At 37.2% G+C, this 19,930-nt stretch overlaps 1 protein-coding gene across 5 annotated transcripts in view; it reads left to right on the top strand.

The window, feature by feature from the left end:
• LOC141930165 (RNA binding protein fox-1 homolog 1) overlaps window positions 1-19,930 on the top strand; it is a 920,114-nt gene that overhangs the window by 142,787 nt on the left and 757,397 nt on the right. For 2 of the 5 annotated variants that reach the window (XM_074840613.1, XM_074840607.1), the window contains one exon: window positions 11,981-12,043. In XM_074840613.1, the coding sequence (XP_074696714.1) occupies window positions 11,981-12,043 (63 nt within the window). Of the gene's footprint in view, window positions 1-11,980; window positions 12,044-19,930 lie in introns of those variants that run through there. The other 3 variants (XM_074840609.1, XM_074840615.1, XM_074840626.1) reach the window with 3 other exon arrangements.

Genomic DNA, 19,930 nt, shown 5'->3' with positions numbered 1-19,930 from the left:
TATGACTTGTAAATTAGAGATGATAATTTAACCATTATAGTTGGCAAATACTGTCGGGCACTTGGTAACTCAGCTGCAAGTTGTGACAGTCACACAGTGAGCAGCAGCTCCTGATGGGTCAGTTGCGTGGCTGTCAGCGCCGGCCTCTGCTCCTTTTCCCCCATCCCATAGCTGGAATGAGGGCACGTTCCCAGCACCAGTAGCTTGGTTACTCTTAGGTCCAGAAGTCAAAGAACAGCAGAGCAGCTTTTCAGGAGTATAAATTAGTTTTGAGAAGATTCTGTCTTCTAAAAGTTACTAATACTGGAGAGTGCATTAAAACAGTAATAATTTTGGCAGTAAGGGTTGTTCACATGCTCTTGTTCTGAAGCAATGTGGACAGCGATTTTGAGAAGCGTGCATTTTCAGAATTGTTTTAACAGCTTCATCTTCTATTTGAGCACGTTATGGCACTTTTATATCTGCACTAACTAAAGAAAGTGCAGATGACTGATCTGTTGCTTGGCGTTGGAGATGATCTTTTTCTAAGGCTCAGTCAAGAAATCTGTGAAGAAGAGAACTTATTTTTTATGGGAGTAGAGAAGCTATTGCTTCATGTATGAATTTATTTTGAGAAGTGAATGCTGATTTTTTGCATGGAATTCCTGGGAAGTATAGCTTTGGCCAAGGAGAGACTAAGAATGGACAGTAGTTTATGCTGTAATACTCATATTTGTATCACAGATTCTGAGGTTCAGGCTGCGTCCCTATTCCCTCCCCATGTTGTAAATAGTTACATTTTCATTGTAACTACATATTGTGTAAATCAAATTCCACTGTGCCGTGATCATTTTTATCTTGTGTCCAACAAAACCTCTGATCCTGAACTATACGGGCAGGTGGATGGAGTCAGACATCCCAGCTGGATCCCTGTACAGTTCAGGGCAGGTACAGCAGCACATGGGTTGCAGGTTGTTTATCGCAGGATTGGAGCTCAAGTGTCTGTCCCTTATTTTATGATGCAACAAATATAAGTTGACTTCTTGTAGTGCTGGCTGTCTTGGTGCATACGGAATGTAAATGAAGCAAAGACTTGGTCTTAAATGTGTAAATTTGGAATTGTTTTGGAAGCAGGAAAACTTGCAAACATACAGGGAAAATGATAAAGTGTTAATAATGGGAGTTATATGGGGTTGTAGTATAAAGAATCATTGCACAAAGTGAGTTGTCGTTTTCAAAGGTAATATGGGGAGTAGGAAAAGAAATGGAATAATTTATATATGAAAGGCAATGAAATGGAATGAATCAAAGTATGACTAACAAGGTGATTTAGTGAGATGTAGTTGAGCTGGATGCAATAGGATTTTAAAAGAATGTAGACGTTCAAAGCAAAATACAGAATAAGCAAAAGATTCTGAGTGGAGGTAAGGTTTAGTAACAGTATTTTCAGTTAAAAAGTGTTAGGCATTTAATTATAATTTCATTCATTTTAACCTGCCCCCTACATATGTAAATATTGACATAACACACACAAAAAAAGGGAACAAGTTGCCCTGTTGTTGTAATGTAAAATAAACATTGAAAGGGAAGAATTAAGTGGGCTATGACTTTACGGTGTCGCTGTAAAATAAACAATGAATATTTTACTGTGAACTAAGCAATGTTGGATAAAAGATGAATAGAACTGAGAGATAAAAAATTAAAAGAAAGTATAAATACCCCCTAGAAGCTAGAAGCTTGTTCTATATGATGGGCAGAAAATTAAAATAGTCTGGAGTTTATAAAAGAATATTAGCAATTGCTACTTGTTGGTGACCTAATATTGACCAGTTAGACCACTGGGTAGATGCAGTGTTTGAGTAATATGTATGAAGGTTTTCGATCCTTTCCAGTGGTTTTAGCTTTCACAGCTGACATGCTAAATGCATGCCATAGATTACCTGAAGTTGGGCAAATTCTTAAAGTTGTTTGAAGTAGTGGATTTACTGGCTCGGAGGATTTGGCCCTGCGAAAACAAAATGTATAGCTTATCTGATGTCTTCCTATGTCTGATTAGTGAGGCAAAGACTGCATACGCAGTGTGCCTGTATTGTAATAAAATATGTGTGCTTCTTTACCAATATCTAAATACATAATAAAATTTTATTTTCTCATCCCATTGTTTACCTCACTAAATGGGAAGTAGTTTGTTTATCATGGTTCCTTTTTACATTAAAAAAATATTCAGAATGAGCTCTGCACTGAGAATTTGTATTCTGAGCCTGTCAGACTGTGAATCTTTACTATTACTGAGATTTATCCTTGAGTACATAGCTTGCAATTCAGTTTGAATATTGTCAGGCTCAAATGCGCTGGTGAGAGATTTGCAGCAGCCAGCAGGTTCCTGTTCCAACCTCAGAAGCCTTTGACCTCTCTCCTCATTGATAAGTGGTCTTATTTCACATGTCAGCTTACTAGTGTGAAGCTCCTGATGCTGTGAGTGATGGAAAAGGTACCTTTACCTGCAGTTTGTGATTTTTCGTAGTACGCTAGGAAAGGTTACAGATGCAAAAAAAAGATGTGTGGAACTGGTCATTCAGAAATGTGGAGGAAAACGTGTGATGCTTACAAATCCAGTTCTTCTACTTGGATGCGGCACACCTAGAAAGAACGGTAGTTAAAAAAATACCACTCTTTTTTTTTGTTTACAAATTGCAAATCTGGGGCAGATGGTTCTGCAGGGATGTGTTCTGGGTTCCTGGGCTATAGGTTGCATCATTTATACTTGTGCTTTTTTGTGTTCCTTTTTCCTCCCATGAAAATCAAATTTTGATTAACACAGGCAGAAATGTTTTGTAGGGTTGTTGCTCTTAGGGAAAATCTGCTTCTTCTTGAAACAGCTACGCTTCATACTTTCTTTTCCTCTATTCAGAGGTGAGCATTTGAACTACGGTGTGGGATCTATATGGACTCTCTGTACTATGACTTCACATTTTGCAATCATAATCTATTATACTCAGCTGGACACAACAACAAAAAATATTTCTTTTGAAAAGAGAGCCAGCCCAGGGTTCTCCTGTTTGGTGTAAAATACTAACTTCTTTGATAAAATTAGTTGTAGTTATTACACCTAGCAGGAGTAAATCTACAAACATGGGAGATCTATATTATTTTACTGTTTGATTCTTTTCTTCATAAACAGTAACAATACTTTTGATGAAATTGGTAAAGATCCCTTGTGTGCAAAGATAGATACAACTTTTGCCTTCCCTGTAGACATAGGCCTGTGGTGGGTCCAACAAACTGTATCTGGGATCCAGCATGGTTTATGTGACATCTGGTGGGAAGGCTGGACCCTTTCAAGACCTGATAACCTTACAAAGGCCAGTTTTTCTGAAAATTGGTAACTTGTCAGCTCACCCATCCTACGTCCTCCCCGTACAGTGTGTTAAAGGGTGCTTGTATTTTCCATGGTGTTAAATATTTATTTGGATCAGAAAATGTGGAGTGTCTACCCAAATTAGATTTTTTTTTTTTTTTGTCCACAAGAAACATGCTTCAGTCAGTGGAATGTGATGTACCCTCTAACTATAGTTTTTCCGTTAGGGCTCATAACTATTGCATGCTACTGCATTTCTCTCTGCATTACATTTTCCTGATCACGGTAACAAATGCAGCCTAGAGTTGAGCTGTTTCTGTAAGAGTAATCATGTCATAAATCACAAAGCTATTGGATAAACTGCCTTTTTTTTGCCTTTTGGCAACCTTATTTTCCCTTGTTCTGGTTGTTAATTTCAGATGGTATTTATTAGCATCTAAAGCTCTTAAGCAATGTCAAAATTTTCATTAAAAAAAGAAGAAAAAAAATGGGCAAATTTGCCATTCTTTTCTCTACATCTGATATTTTTTTCAAAATTGCATTGCCTGTATAGGCATGATTCATTTCTTGACCTATGACAGATGAGAGAATCATTACTTTAAAAATGCAAAATGTAAAACCCCTGTTCTGGAAGTATAATGTTCCTGCTTTTTAGGCTTTGTCAGTGTCAGGGTATTGAGTGCTAAAAGCTCAGCATTGGAGCTGATAGAAAGACTTCTCTACAGTTGCAGGCGATAACAGTTAAACCTTTTTCAAATTACTTGGTTATTTCTGCATCTTCTTTGAATGCTTTGTTCACTTGAATTAGTGATAAATGATCTTTAATAAAACAGAGGGTTGGTTTGGTGGTTTTTTTGTGGTTTTTTTTTAAACTACTTTTGAAATAATTTTCAAAGAAACAAACCACTTTTTATTTTTCAGTTTATGTAAGTTTTTCCATTAATCTGGAGTAATTTTCAAAATTTATTTTTCATACAGGTATTTTTTTTGGTAGTTTTTACTTCTGTGTGTTTTTTGCATCAGGACTAGATAAACATGTGGCTATATTTTGGTGTAGCAGCCTTATGTTATCAGGAGTGCTTTTAGGTGGTCACACAAACATAATCATTCTGGTTTTACTGTACCCATCTCTCTCCATTGCCTGTCCAGACTATGGCTGGTAAAAAAAAAAAGTCACTGAAAGTTTAAATGTCACTGCCAGCATTACAGATTTTTTTTATCCTTTTTGAGCTGGGAGTTCTGAAAGTCTGATATGTGCAATAATGTAACACATTTAATGATATTGCTCAGTCTTTGTACTTTGGGCAGTTTGATTGGTGTTGCTGCAGGTTGAGATACACACTTTAACATTGTTTGTAGTGACATGAAGTGAGAGTAAGAGGTTTTCCGAGAAAGCAACGGAGATAAGTGATATTAGGTCATGATAAAACCTGTGGTCACTATTTCAAAGAAATATTTTGACAGCAATTAGTGGTGTTTGTAATTACAGTAGTACTACTCTAATATGGGGAGAGGCTTGGTAGTCTGGCATAGTGCTGACAGTTTGGCTTTTCTCAAAAACGCTGAAGATTTTACTGATTGGCTGAGTATGCACACAATCACAAGAATTGATGTAAGGCATTTTTTGGTTCATAACATTGTAAAAATATAATTTGAGTAAGTTTTTTTCCCCAAAACTCTTTGAACCTAATTTGAAATGAAGAAGTAAAAACATCACTAAAAACACTAGGGCAGGAATGAGTCTCTGTCATATGTAGGCTTGGAAAGGAGGGGAATTACATGAAAAGACCACAAATTTTTCAGGCTAAACCCTCTAAAATTGTATTTCTTCAGAATTTCATTGGTAATTGTGTGAAAGAGAATTGACTTGTATTCCTGTGCAGATGGTGGTTGACTATGGAGGACAGTCAGTCATCACTTCGTGTGAATTCAGTGCAATCTGTAGAAAATGCTGGTCATATTCTTAGCATCACCACCATTTAGGCAGTAAGATATTTTGACTATTAACTTGGGCTTTTTTTTTTTTTTACATTTTGTGAGAGGCTGAGGTTGTTCTTAAAGGACTATTTAGTACACAGTAGAAAGCAATCTATTTTTTTTGAGCAAGTATTGATATATGAAACAGAAAACTAAAATATTGTTAAGAATATAATCAATAATCAGTGAAGTGCTTTTTTTTTTGCTTTTTTCTTCTTCTCTTACTTTTTCTCCCACAGTCCAGTTAATGTCTTCATATATTGTTGGGACATTGATCTTGATAATGGTAGTGGAACACTACGTATTTTTGATTAATGGGTCTGAAATGAAACACTTGGTGAAGGAGTTGGTAGTAAGGTTTTGATGGCATTTGCTGTATCAGCCATGTCTACATCCAGATTTCCCACCTTACTGTGATTCCATTTGTCCTTTCCCAATACTTCTTTCAGTTTCATGATGTGTTTACTATTATACTTAACACTGCAATTTTTATGCTGAAAATATTTCAACATTTGCATGGCCTCAGTCATAGGAATAACCATTTTGAACTCAGTGGCTTATGTTATATTTTAAAAAGTAGATATTTATTTAAACGTCTGGCAATTTCAAGCATCATCTCAGGGTAGGGGGATATACCCTGCAGATGATACTTTTATCTCAAACGAGATACAGAAATAGAAGCAAACGTGGTCTGAGGGTATCGCAGTCTCATTCTGTAGTGCAGCCTGTGCAGTACTGCTGTACTGTAGGGCTCAGAGGAGGTGCGAAGAACTTTTTGCACAGCTTGTACGATATTTTTAAAATAATATTTTAACAGATCTGTGGCATTTTTATCTCTGTAATACAAGGCAGTTTTGAACGTGGTGGTCATTACAATCTCCATTGTACAGATGAGAAACTGTGTGTTTGAGTTAGTATGTTGAAGTTCTTATCTGTTACTCGTCTCTTGTCATCACATTGTGTGGAATGCTCACTAAGGGGCATAGCCCTAAAGGTAAGAAAGTTACACTGCAGAATGGTTTGCCAAAGGTCCAGGACAGAGCTGAAATCAGTTCTGTTTCCACCTTTCAACTGTCTCCCCTCATTTACAGATAGGAGCGTACAGAATAGAGTATCAGCCAGCAAACATAATGCAGAGCACTAACATTTGGCCTTAATATTTCAAATAAGTTCTTATGCCAAGAACATCTATTCAGTTCCAAATGCCAAATCCCTACTCACATTAACCAAATCGTTATTTATCCTCCTATCACAAAGAAAACTTTCATGATTCCTGCATGCAAAAATATGCTCTCTGTACTCCTTGGATTCCAAATGTGCTGGATGCCACTTTATTTTTGAGACAAAAATTTACTTAATTTTGACAGATCAGACATTGAAACCACATAGAAAATTATTTCACAGGACTTTACAGTATTCTTCATTTTACAGTGGATATTTCCAGAATATTATTCTTTGCAGTGAATACTGTATATCCTATATACACATTCTTGACTGTACTTTTGGTGTAGTTGGTTGTACTTTTCCCTTCTACACAAAGCTTCACTCTTGACATTATATCAAATGTTTTTCTACTCTTTGAGTTTCTTCTGTATCTTCTTCACAGAGTACAGTGTGTGCTTTGTGCTTCATTCTTCCTAAGATTCTTTTCCTTCAGAAAATTGACCCAGGGCACCTTGCTTCCATCCTGCTCTTGTTGCACAGACAACATTCCCTGGTGACACCAGGCCACCTTTCCATCATAGCAGCAGCACCCCGAAGAGGAAAAGAGAATCAGTGAGAATCTTAACACAAATGTATCATGAGGCTTGCGACTGTGATTGCCAGGTTTAAGCACCGTGGTGTTGAATGTAGACATCCTAGGGCCTGCTGTTGGCTGGCTGATACTGAGGAGAAGGGAGCCATGACCTGAGTCCGTGCCCTCCCCCATGGGGCACAGCCCCACTGGGTCTAAACATGGAGGGCAGAGCCAGATCCTGGAAACAGGGTCTGTCCATCGACAGCCCCAAGCGACATGGTGAACCAGGCCTGTCTGCAGAGTCCAGTCAGCAGCAGCAGTGCACTGGGACAGAGAGAGGACAGAGACAAGGTGACAATGTGGGTCTGAAATCCACACAGGAAACAGGACTAAAAGACAGACTGGAGAGAAGATGCAAGGTAGGTCTAGGGGATCAACCCAGGAGACAGCATGAGGCCATCGAGGGCTGAAGACGGGTAACCCCATGGTATAGTTTAGGCCAGGGGCCAGAGCCTGGGAAATACTATTTTTTTGCATTGTGATAAAAAACGTTGTTCTGTCAAATATTCATTAGAATGATCACATTGCAAAAAAATAGCAATAATAAAGTGATGCTCAAGACTTATGATTAATGGTTAAAAAGCGCAGCTAGAAATGCTCAGTAAATGGTTTCAAACTACCTCTTCTAAGGCTAATCAGTGCAGTGAGATTCTCTATCTACGTTGAGTATGCTAGAATAAATACCAAATATAGTTTATCATATTCCAGTAGCATTTCTTTTTTTCTCCTTTCCTCTTTTTTTAACCTGATGTTCTAAGGATTTCCTTTTAGTGCCTACGAACATCTTCTTTTGACAGACAGTGCAAATTAAAAGATATGGCTAGGCAAGGGAAACTGGAACCCAAATATGCCCCCTGGGTTTTCATTTACAGTTAGAAGCTACAGACACAATTACTGCTGACAGAAATTCAGAAGCCAGTGGCAGAGTGCATGTGGCAGTAGACTCATGCCAGGCAGTAATTGGGAAGATTATTTTTAATCAGAGCATATCCTACAGCCCAAACATTAGAAATCTCTTGTAAGGCTGACAGGAAATTAAACTGAGACCAAACAAAAAAGCCTCAAAATAGAAGTAATATGGTTAGAAGTCTAATGATGGCAAAACTCACTGCTTGTTGTATTTGGCTCTTATCTAAAGGGAATGACTTTTAACTTGCAGCAACAGATATCATTGTTTAATTGCATTTTTAGAACAGAATTAAAAAAAAATCAGATTAGATCAATTTATACGTAGTCTTTTGATAAAGGTGTGAAGCAGTAGGTGTTAAGTCAGGCTTAGTAATTGTGTATATATATTAGTAATATTTTTTATTGCTTTGTTTTGGGTTTTTTTTGTTTGTTTCGTTATTTTCTTTTTTTATTTAATATAATGCTTATGGCAGCTACTTCTATGGAAAAACAATATAATGTCTGGGATACTTTTGGAATGCCTGGGCATGGTAACTATTCATGAAGCCTGAATGGCCAGGGGCTATCTTTCTCAGTGACCCTGGAGAATAACCTCTGCTTGTTTGGGCTGCCTGAGCTGACAGCCCTGAGGGAGAAGAGACCAGGGTATTTTCAGTACTTTATGCACCTGAAATTTTCACCTGAAAACACAACTTTTCCATTTTTAAGTGGATCTTAAAACATCATCTTCTTTGCCAGACTTTTACATACGTTCTTAGCAGACTTCTTCTAGCTGACTCTCAAGTTTTCCTTTTCTCAGAAAAGACAGACTGGAGCACTGCGGAATGGTAGCTCTGCTGCTGATCTGAAGAAGGGTGTTGCTGTTCTTGTATATGCCTGTCACATACAAATGTAATACCAGACACAAGCAAAATGTTGCTAATTGTATATTTATTTCTGTGTGATAGGAGTGCAAAACAAGAGCCTACTTCATGTTTTGCTGAGATATGTGACAGTTGTGGGAAAGAAAGTTTAGCATTAAAAATGCATATCTTATGTTTCTCCACAAGGCTGCTTTTAGCTGTGTGGACAGTCTTAATGACATTTCATGTCAGTACCAAGAATAATAAGGTATAACATCAAAGTCTGTCATAGTCAACTAGGTTATCTTGAAGCTTGTAAATAGGATTTTATCAGAATGTTTTTTCCCCACAAGATTATTAGCATTTTTCAGCTGTATTTCCTTCTGCTCGAAATTGCTTCATATAATCATATGAATATGAAAAATCTTGCTTGTTGTTAGATATTGCCTGAGTAGCTAGATAACAACTAAAGTATACTTCATAATGTATGCAGTTTCTGCTAGGTGGTCTACACGAGACCTGGAAATACAATAATGTGCTGAGTAACAGGTGATGGGATGTCGTCATCCTCTGGGTGGTTTGCAGGAGCCTCTGGGTGCCCTGCACAAGGACCTGTCCTTAACTGGTTTGTGGTGTGTAGGACGGCTACACTGGTTCAGACAAACTGGTATATGGACTGGGTATTTCTTTGGTTGGGGAGAAATCTTTACAAACCTTTGTAAAGTTTGTAAGTGTGGCACTCTTCCTTTTGTCCAACAATGTAGTAAGAAAGTACCTTTGGTGGTGGTACAGAGCACAGAGTGTGGGTGGAGTTTCACTCTCATTTTGGCAGGTGCTTTTAGATCATTTGTTTTGAGGAAATCCTCTCTTTGCCTGTCACATTCAGATTGCTAAACATTTTAAAGAATGTCTGCAGTCAGTAGAGCATAAAATATTGATATTTCTACAGGGAGGAAATTAGAAAGGGATTACACAGCACTGTAAAACTAGGCAAAATTAATAATTACTTGTTGGTTAATTGTTTTAGAGGTAACTGTTTTTACAGTTTCTCATGCATTTGCTCTGATTTAATACAGCAGTACTTCGTATATTACATAAACCAGTATATTCTTATTTTTTCCTTGAGTTGCATGTATTCTTAAAAATCTGTACATCTTATTTCTGTGTGCATTCTATGTTTCCTCAGTCACTAGAGTGTGCAGCTGCAGGATAAATGAGGAATACTAGCAGTAGCAGTTGGGAGTATAATGCTTCTAAAATTAATGATAGGTAACATTATGCTAAACAGATAAGTCTGCTAGGATTGAGTGGTCAAATACAAGACTTTCAGAAAAGGAGAATTAATGTACTGTAACCTCAGTGAGGTAGAATTTTAATCAGTATGAAGTCTAAAAAGTGACAGTTTGCATTTGAAAAATCACAGTGATTTCAAATTGTGAAACACAGGTACCCTTGATGGAGAAAACCTGAGAGACTTAATTTTCAATTATTCAGTTCAATTCTGTTGACCGTGGATAAGTCTCACTGTGGCATTACAAGATGGTCCTAAATCAGATGTCATTTCTGAAAATGTAGGCTAATTACTTAAAAAATACTTCTCCTCAGAGATTTTTAAGGAACTCTTGATACCATTAATTTATCTTGTGTTGTACTCAGAGATATCTTTGATCTCACACAAAGAAACCCTACCCAGAAAGGATAAGATACAGTAGTTTTTACGTACAGTTTATTTGCATATATAGCCTTCTTACTGAGCTGCCTTTTCTGTAGTATTTTTACATGTATATGGTTCATTTTATTTCATAAATAAAAATAAACTTATGTCTTCAGCTCAGAAATTGATTAATGTGGGCTTTTTCTGACAGTAAGACAGTTGCAATTACTGCTAGGAGCTTCAGTTGTGAAGCAGGATCTTGCTTTGACAGATACTCTCCTAGTGACGGTCCCTGCTCTAAGGAGACCAAAATGCAAGTATGTTTTCTGTTGCTGATTGTCACTTCTTCAGATTCTGAAGTTGTTGGGGTTTTTTACCAGTATGTGTGATAGTTGCACTATGACCTGACATACTTTTAGAACATGTACCTTTCTGGTACTGGTGGTTCTTGTTGTTGTTTACCCTCAACTGCATTAGAGATAGCTACTGCTGGTTTTTGATTTACTGATTGTTTGTTTGTTTGTTTAAAATGGAATCACATATAAGGAATAACATATTTTGTGAAAAATATTCAATATATTTACTGTTTGGAATTTTATTGAGGTGGATAAAAAGTATATTAAATTTATCTACAGAATGTTTTGGTGATACATAGATGTAGGTGTGTATTTTCTTTGAAGACTCAAAATGTGTACAATGTTTCTTTTTTCAAGAGTATTTGTATCAGAGAGTATATACTACCACTTGCACGTTGAAATGAAAAATGCATGTAGGGAGAGTCTGTTATGAAAAACATGGCTGAGCTTACTGTAACTTCTAAAATTCTATGAATAATTCAGTAAAATATTACATGTCACCAGCTGCTTATCAATAAGAAAAAGTGGCATGGAATAGAATGGTCCCCTTTTCTAATCGCCAGCTATGTGCATGTATAATATATTTTGGATGGCCTCTTCTGTTTATTTTATGATTGTTTTTCTTTTGCAAAATTGCTTGAAGTTTTCAGTGGAAAAATACACAAAAAAGTAAATCTCAGTTGTGTCTTTCTATTGAAACAGAAACCTATACTGGGGAAAAATTTGAACTATGGCACAGTAATTGCATGTCTGTTTTGTTAGGTAAGTTCATAATGGAAACATATGATTTAGGTTTCAAATAAGTTGCAAACTGCCTGGAAATTTTTACTGTTCATTGAGTGATTAAGAAATAAATAATAAAATGGTGTTGGTATTTGTATAAGCAGATTTTGCTGTTTGGCTTTGTACTACAATAAAAATGCAATTATGACCCAATAATGTATGCAACCCTTCTTGTGAAAGCCCAAATAATGCATTATCAATTTTATTTTTTGTTACAACACTTTGAATCTTAAAGCCTACCTTCTGACTTCTGTGAGTGCAGGGCACAAGTTTGATCTCCTTTGAATCTCTCATTTACAGTAGGAATGTATTTTCTTTTCTTAGGAAACTACAGAGAAGCCCCATGCAAGTGGTGCCTATTGTTTTCATGATCGGAGCCTTCTTTCAGTAAGTGCACTGATTTTTGTTCTTGTTGTTTTTATCTTCCTTGGAATGTGACTGAAATCTCTGTTGTGCTGTCATGATGAATTCGGACTTCACAACTTGCCATGCTAATGCTGGATCGCAAGACTAATAGACTACAGGTACAAGATCTGATACCTCTTAGTCTTCAGTAAACAACAACTTGCTAGTGATATGCCTAGAAAATAATCTTCCCTGTTTCTGACTGTACGTTTAAGTGCTTTTCTCTTGTATTTACTTTTTACGTGTTAGGGCTACGTCTTTATCGTATCTATTTTAGCTTTGGCTGATTCAATCAGAAAAAAATTATTTTGTGTATAGATTAGTCACAGACACTTTTTTCCCTGTAGAACAACTATGGATAATTCGTCATGCTTTCGTTTTAAAATGCACTTCTAATGTCAGAATGGGGAATATCATGAATTCAGCTCCAAAATTTATAGGACATGTGAAAAAGTATTTGTGCTGATTCATTTTTTTCTTTTTTCCTTCCTGAGAAGAGGCTTTCACATCCAAACTATTTGTTGCTATTTCATACCTGGAATTTATTTTTTCTTGTAACTTTTTTTTTTTTTAACACATACTTAGAAACAATATTGATTAAGCACTTTTAATCAGGATATAAATTTCTATACTTATAATAATAAATACAGAAGTACCAGAAAAAAAAAACCTAAGCGCATGATTCTTGGTAGCTGTGTATTTGACACTTCTAAAAAAATTATTAATAATCTTCTGTTTAAAATAAACTGCAATGCTCTAACATTTTGTATTGTGTAATAAGCATGGCTTGTTCTGTATGGGGCTGACTGAATGTATTTGTTTTATATACGTTTATAATTAGACTTTTCTTTGTTCTGTGTGTAGAAAGTAAAGAAGTTGCACACGTGTACTGACAAATAACAGTTTCAGGTCTTTGTTCAAATGTATTAATATTAGCATTTGAGTTCTGCCCCAACACACAAAGTTTGGTGTCACTGCAAAAATTAGACATACAGTCCTTGTTAGACATAAGAAGAGTTTTAAATTTTTCTCCTACACTGAACACAATCTTCCTCTTAATGTCTTTGAAAAAAGATTTCATTATTTCAGAAAGACTGCCTGGCTTACAGGATAAAAAAAAAAAAAAGCCTGTTCATCTTGAGGACAGATTTAAATGAGTTCTGTAGTGCTCGGTGCGCTTGTTGCTTTTAGCTTTTCCTCTGTCACTGTCGTGGTTTAACCCCAGCCAGTACCGAAGCCCCACACCACGTCTCGCTCACTTGCCCCTTCATGGGGGAGAGAATCGGAAGAGTAAAAGTGAGAAAACTCATGGCTTGAGAAAAGGCAGTTTAACAGGTAAAGCAAAAGCTGTGCTCACCAGCAAAGAGAAAGAAGGAATTCATTCCCCACGTCCCATGCTCAGCCATCCCCAGGACAGCCGGGCTCCGTCACGCGTAACGGTGACTTGGGAAGACAAACGCCATCGCTCTGAATGTCCCCCCCTTCCTTCTCCCCCAGCTTTATCTGCTGAGCATGACGCCCCATGGGCTGGGATGTCCCTTGGGTCAGTCGGGGTCGGCTGTCCCGGCTGTGTCCCCTCCCAGCCCCTTGTGCACCCCCAGCCACTCGCTGGTGGGGTGGGGTGAGGAGCAGAAAAGGCCTTGGCCCTGTGTGAGCCCTGCTCAGCAGTAACGAAAGCATCCCTGGGTTATCAACACTGTTCTCAGCCCGGATCCAAAACATAGTAGCTACTGTGAAGAAAATTAACTCTATCGAGCCAAAACCAGCACAGTCATAAACAGTATTTTCTATCACAAAAGAACCTTACATCTCTTAGCAGAATGTGATACAATTGACAGCTTTTGTTAGAAAAATTCTGGTAAAAATTGCAAGAAAGAGGTTGGGTTTTCTAACCCGTGAGAGACAGTTGTCCCTGAGATAATTACTGGCATGTTTTTAGGAAGCTGCAATTAATTTTACTGTGAAAACAGTGCTTTGGTATTTCTAAATATAGTTGAAGGAAAAGATATTCATCTTCCTTCAACAAGCTAAAGCAGAGATTTGGGATATACGACAAGAAAGAAGAAGAAAATGCTCATTTGGAATTTGGGGAAGGTTTACTGCTGCCAAATCTCAATGTGCATAATTGGTTTTATTATTTTCCCTTGTGATCATAACCTAACCAGCACAATGAATATCAATCAACTCTAGGGCTAAGAGGTCATTTTTTTACCAAGCTCAGACTGAAGTCCAGCATGTTGCCTGGTAACAGTCTATGTAGATGAGTTGGCTCTTAAGTACACCATATGGCTGGGCGTTATGCCCTATTCACCCGTGACATGGTGTACACATGTAGTACATTACTGATTATAAAATGGTTTGTCCCACTCCCTTATTTTAGAAGAAGCATTTAAAAATAGCAATACCAATCCAACACAGACGTGTTAAGATTATGGAATCGTGTGTAATGAAACAAATACCTGTCACAAATGTCAAAAACCTCATGTAATAATCACAGCAAATTTTGTGTTCAGTATGCTTCAGTTGAATTTAAGTATAATTTCTAGCTTTTTCTACAGTCTTTTTCTATTTCATTTTGATAGATAAATGTGTTGAGGTAAGTATAGTTTTAACAGTTTGATTACAGAGAAATACTGGATTTTAAAATTCAGTTTTGTAGCCTATGGATTTATTTAGCATTTGACCTTCTATTAATTGTGCAATACTCAAGTACTCAACCAAAGCTGCAGTGCATTGAGCAAACCAGTAAACAAAGCAATAAAAGACAGTTCCAGAAACAACAACTAAAAATAAACACGACAGGCAAAGGAGATAGAGTTGTACCAAATATAAAATGGGAAATCCAGCACAAAGAGTGACTGGCAAGAAGATTGTAGCAGAAATGGACATAAACCCTACATTAGCAGAGTCCTCACGCATTCCCTTGACTGGAGCGTTTTTCCTGTTCCATTGTCACGAACTGGAATTCATTCAGGTGGGAATACTGCAGAGTGCAGTGTTAGGCAAGAGCCCATGCTACGATAGCGTGTCGTTTAAAAACGAAAGACAAGAAATAGGATTGATCTTGCGTGTAATGACAGTGATCTACACATGTAAAATGGAAGATTATTGACTGGTTCCCAGTTCAAGAAGGCTGGACAGTTAGCAGTGGTTATGTGGCATTTCTCTGTGTCTAGCTTATTTGGAAAGATGAATTATTGCGCTCAGCCCTCCCCTACACAACTCCTTTACCTAAAGCTATAGTTCTTTGGCAAAGAGGCCATTTCTCTTTGGCGTTCCACCTACGTTCTCTGAAAACAGTTCAGAAAAAAAGTAGAAGAAAGCTGTTATCTTTTCCAAGTTTTGCAGAAGTTTATACGATTGCTTTTCAAGAGAAGTTGTGTATACTTGCCATTCTATTGGTTTTTCTTAATCTTCAGATTGCATATAGCTGTTACACAGCTTTGATAAACATAGTGTAGTCGGGTGATCTCGTTGTTTTAATACTAACATGTTTCCTTGGCTAGAAAAGTTGAAGGTAATAGAGGAAGGATGAGACAGTGGTGCTGCTCCATGTTAATTTGATAGTCCCATTCTTTGGAAGATCTGCCATGATTATCCCCATTTTAAACCCCAGTGGATGTAAATGCATGTTGGTCTCAAAACAGGATTGTCTTCACTTCTGCCCGTGTCACAGTCTGTCAGTGACACAAAACTAGTTGCTGTGCTGTAAAGGCCTATAAAACCATTGAAAGAAAAGCATTTAACACTGTTTTCTCTAATTTTAGAGCTGTGTTTTCCTTTGAGATGAAATAAGTAGCAGAAAAATAGCTATTATTACGTTGAAAATATTTTATTATTGGGGATTATGGGTCCTTTTTCCCACCCTTATTAAACACATCTTTTAAAATTGTTAATACAATAAATCTATTTTCCAGAACAACATAGCATGCCACAGAGGAATCTGAGAAGTATAGTATGATCTAAGGATTTCTACCTGAGAGGCATGAACAAAATAATTGTGAAAGAGAGCTATTATAAAATATCATAATTCTCTTAGAAATAAATCAGTATTATAACCTTTTTCTAATAAATGTATAAGGAAAAAAGATTTTTATGATTGTATCCTTATTTATTCATCTCTCTGTATTCTGATGTAGTCTGAAAGCTGGTATTAGTCTAGAGAGTTGAATATTTTTAAAATTGCAGCACTTTGAATTACCGATACCTGTGAATTACAGTAAAAAGGGTTGAAGAATGGTAGTTAGATAACTTAAATGAAGCAGTAAGTTCTGCTCCATTACTTGATCTGAGCGAGGATGGGGAACTGTTTAGCTGTTAGTATCTGCTCCACTGTCATATTATTCATTGTTGTTTTGCAATATCTTCAAATATCTTCAGCAGTTACTGTAGGTATTCATTAAGGACCGGAAGCAGCGAGGCATTTACACGCTCCTAATGATAAGTAGGAGAATATTCTCATGGATGTTTTTTCTTCAGAAAAAGCTTAACGAGGGTATCTAAGCCTGACCTGTGTTGAATTTTTTTTTTTTTTTTCCTAGTGCTGGTGCAAGGTAATTCAGTTTTAAGTGGTTGATTTGTAATATTATTTTTCCATTAGTTAAATACATGTTTAGATAAATATGATCTTTAACTCTTTCCTGCATAGATAACTAAATATACTACCTTTGTTTAGTTTTGTGGGTTTGGGTTTTTTTTAGTCTGCATGTTCCAAGGTTTACCTTATTTCATTTCCCACAGGGGAAGAAAATGTTGTTTTCTTTTGTTGGATGTCATTAATTTGAAGTTTATATCAATAAAATCTCTAATGATCTTAGACAAAAAGAGCCGTTATGTGGTAGCAGGTTTACATGAATCGTTGTTAAACCACTGCTATAATTTGTGATTACCTGAATTATGAAAGAGCAGGGGATTATATCTGTGCAAGCTACAAACCAGACTATCAGTGGTCTACTTTTGATATTGCAGGTGGCTATGCTGCTCATTTCACTTAAATCATGATCTTCCTGCATAAATAAAGGAAGACACTGTCCTTTGTTATGTTGATCACTGCTGCAGATAATTATATATGTATTTATTTGAGCATCTAAAGAATTCAGAAGTTACTCTCTCAAAGCGGATTCAAGAGCATAACGTTTACTGAAATTGAATAGGTCATTTTGGAAAGAAGAGGCAGACTCCTAACACTAGTGGGTTTTTTAAAATATTACTCTAGATTATTTTGAACTATAACTCCGTAAGTAAAGTTAGTTTTGTAATTCTGCCTTGGTGTTATATACATGTACATGTAAAGAAATACCTAACAATTTCTTCTTTTCTCCTTCCTCTCTTTTAAGAATGCAGTCAGTATTTCTTTCTGATGGATTCCTCTGTGATCTTTCTAAATCCTCTGTCTTTGTAAGTGGTGTTTTGAGTCTACCAAGTAAAAGCTATAGGGGTTGAATACAGATAAACCTTAGGATCTGAATTTACTGTACATAGCAGCCATTTTTCAGACACTGCTGAGATACTAACTTCGTAAACATTATATTGCAGACATATTCAGGCATTATGAAAATTTTCACATGCGTGTAAACACTTAGCTTAGAATACTTCCATTGGCAATTGTATGCACTCTGGATGTTCTCCAGATTACAGCATTAAGATGTTTTTGATCAAGTTCATTTCCATAGCGTTGTGGCATTTAAGAAATACCAAGTCCCCAAATTCCTGTGAGATTAGTACGTGCTATTATCTCTTTATTACAGAAGGAGAAGCCAGAAAATTGAACAGCCTGACTGATGTGCCAGGAGAAGGAGCATAGCAGAGCTAGGATTTTAATTCGTATTTCTCAAATCCCAAATCATTGCCTCCGTTACTGGGCCATCTTTCCTCCTGCTCTCCCTCTAATCCAATACCTTTTATTGTTAATGATTTTTACATTTAACAAGTGAAAAAGAGCTTTCAATTTCATGCTCTCTCCTGTCTCATAAAAAATTGAAAATTTTCCTCAAGAAAATCATGCAATTATTAATAAAGTTCTATCAACATAGCTCAAAGCTAATTGAAATTTAACAGTCCTCACGATGATCTGGGTCATGTCAAGGGTGTTAGCATTCTTTAATAAAGATATACACTTGATCCTTTTTTCTTTTTCTTTGAAGAGCTTGCAGACTTCTGTAACTTTTTCTGATAATGCTAATTATGCAAAGTGAAGGTACAGTCGTTGCAAGCACTTGAGTAGTTCAGTATAGCAAATGTTGTTAACTGTAGCAATGATATTCTGAGCTTTGGGGTGTGTTAGAAGCCCAGGATTCCTGGAGGATTCATTTCTGTGTTGCTGTGTTACTGCTACAATATGTTGATGTGCTGCTCCATCTCCAGCGCAGTTAGTTGCTGCCTGAGCATACCATGTTCGGGTAGGGCTGCTTTAGGGAGTTGCAAAGCCATGAGCCTGCAGCAGTGCATGCACATGGAATTTTGACAAGCATTTATTGCAAGTCAGGCCTGTATTCACTGGGGAGTCATTCTGTGCCTGCACATGATGCATTCATAGTCGATCTGATGCCACAATATTTGCCTTTTTGTGCGTTGTGTGTTGGATCTGAGATCCTGCTGAGCTGTGTCTGGATGCAGCACTGAGCACAGGTGTGATAGCATATTATTGTTTCAGGAGTGTCTTTACTGCTGCTGTTCATGGAAGTGAACAGTTTTGTATTGTAATAATTGGAATAGATGTGGGGAAACTGTAATTCCCTTTTTTTTTTCTGTTACATTTGAGGTTAGTTACTGAGTTGACAAGTCTGTGTTCTAATGTGTTATTCCTGTGTAGCTTACGCACAACCAATAAACAACATGCTATGTGAGAATTTTTACGGATCGTGCAAGGTATTTTAGAAATCATATAACTGATGGCTCTTTAAAATTTGAGCATGGAATGATGGTTTGAAAATAAATCTTCAGTGAGGAAGGAGAATGCTGGGAAATAAGAACAAATCTGTTGACATAAAATGAAATGTTTATCCTTATTCTGCATAGTTTAAGAGATCTAAAAACATGAAACAGCATGTGAGTTTGACAGAATACATTTGTATTTGGCCTTCAGGACTGTTAACTACCTTCAGAAGTTGAACTGTACCTCTCAGAACTGCTTCTGACTGGACCTTTGTAGAAGCTCGCTAGTAACTAGGGGAGCGTTCTAGCATTGAGCACTGGGCTTGAGCAGTCTGGGATTTCTCACCAAGTGAGTAAGCCCATATCTTGTACAGTCTTGAAATATATTTACATCTGTTAACTCATTAATGAGAGAGATTTGTCTGTGACCTACCGAAATCATTGCACACTAATCATACAGGGCAAATTTGGGCAGCTTGGTCAAAGAACAGAGTTCTTGTCTGTGCATGCAGAGGGAGGAAAGCTGCCTGTGCTGCAGACGGTATGCTGGCATGTTTTAACTTCACTCTAAAGAAATAGTGGGCCAAGTGCTTTTTAGGTAGAGCAGGTCTCAGAGACCAGCACACAAGTCATATTCAGCTACCTTGTACGGTATTTCAGTCAGGGCTGTATCTTCTTTATACTGACAAAGTCAAGAAACCTGTTTACCTGTATGTGGTGGGTTGACCCTGGCTGGCAGGTCAGCCCCCACCCACCAGCTTTGCTCACTGCCCCCAGTGCGATGGGGGAGAGAATCAAAAGGGTAAAAGCGAGGAAAAAAAACCTTAGCAGTTGAGATGACACAGTTTAATAAGTGAAGCAAAACTGTGTGCACAAGCAAAGCAAAGAATTCATTCACAATTTCCCATTGGCAGGCAGGTGTTTTGCCATTTGCAGGAAGGCAGGGCTTCATCACCCGTAACTTGGGAGGGCAAATCCCATAAACGTGAATGTCCC

This window comes from Strix aluco, chromosome 15, assembly GCF_031877795.1.
Source record: "Strix aluco isolate bStrAlu1 chromosome 15, bStrAlu1.hap1, whole genome shotgun sequence".
Taxonomy (NCBI): domain Eukaryota; kingdom Metazoa; phylum Chordata; class Aves; order Strigiformes; family Strigidae; genus Strix; species Strix aluco.
Note: the sequence above shows the minus strand (reverse complement) of the source record. Positions and strands in the feature narration are given on the sequence as shown.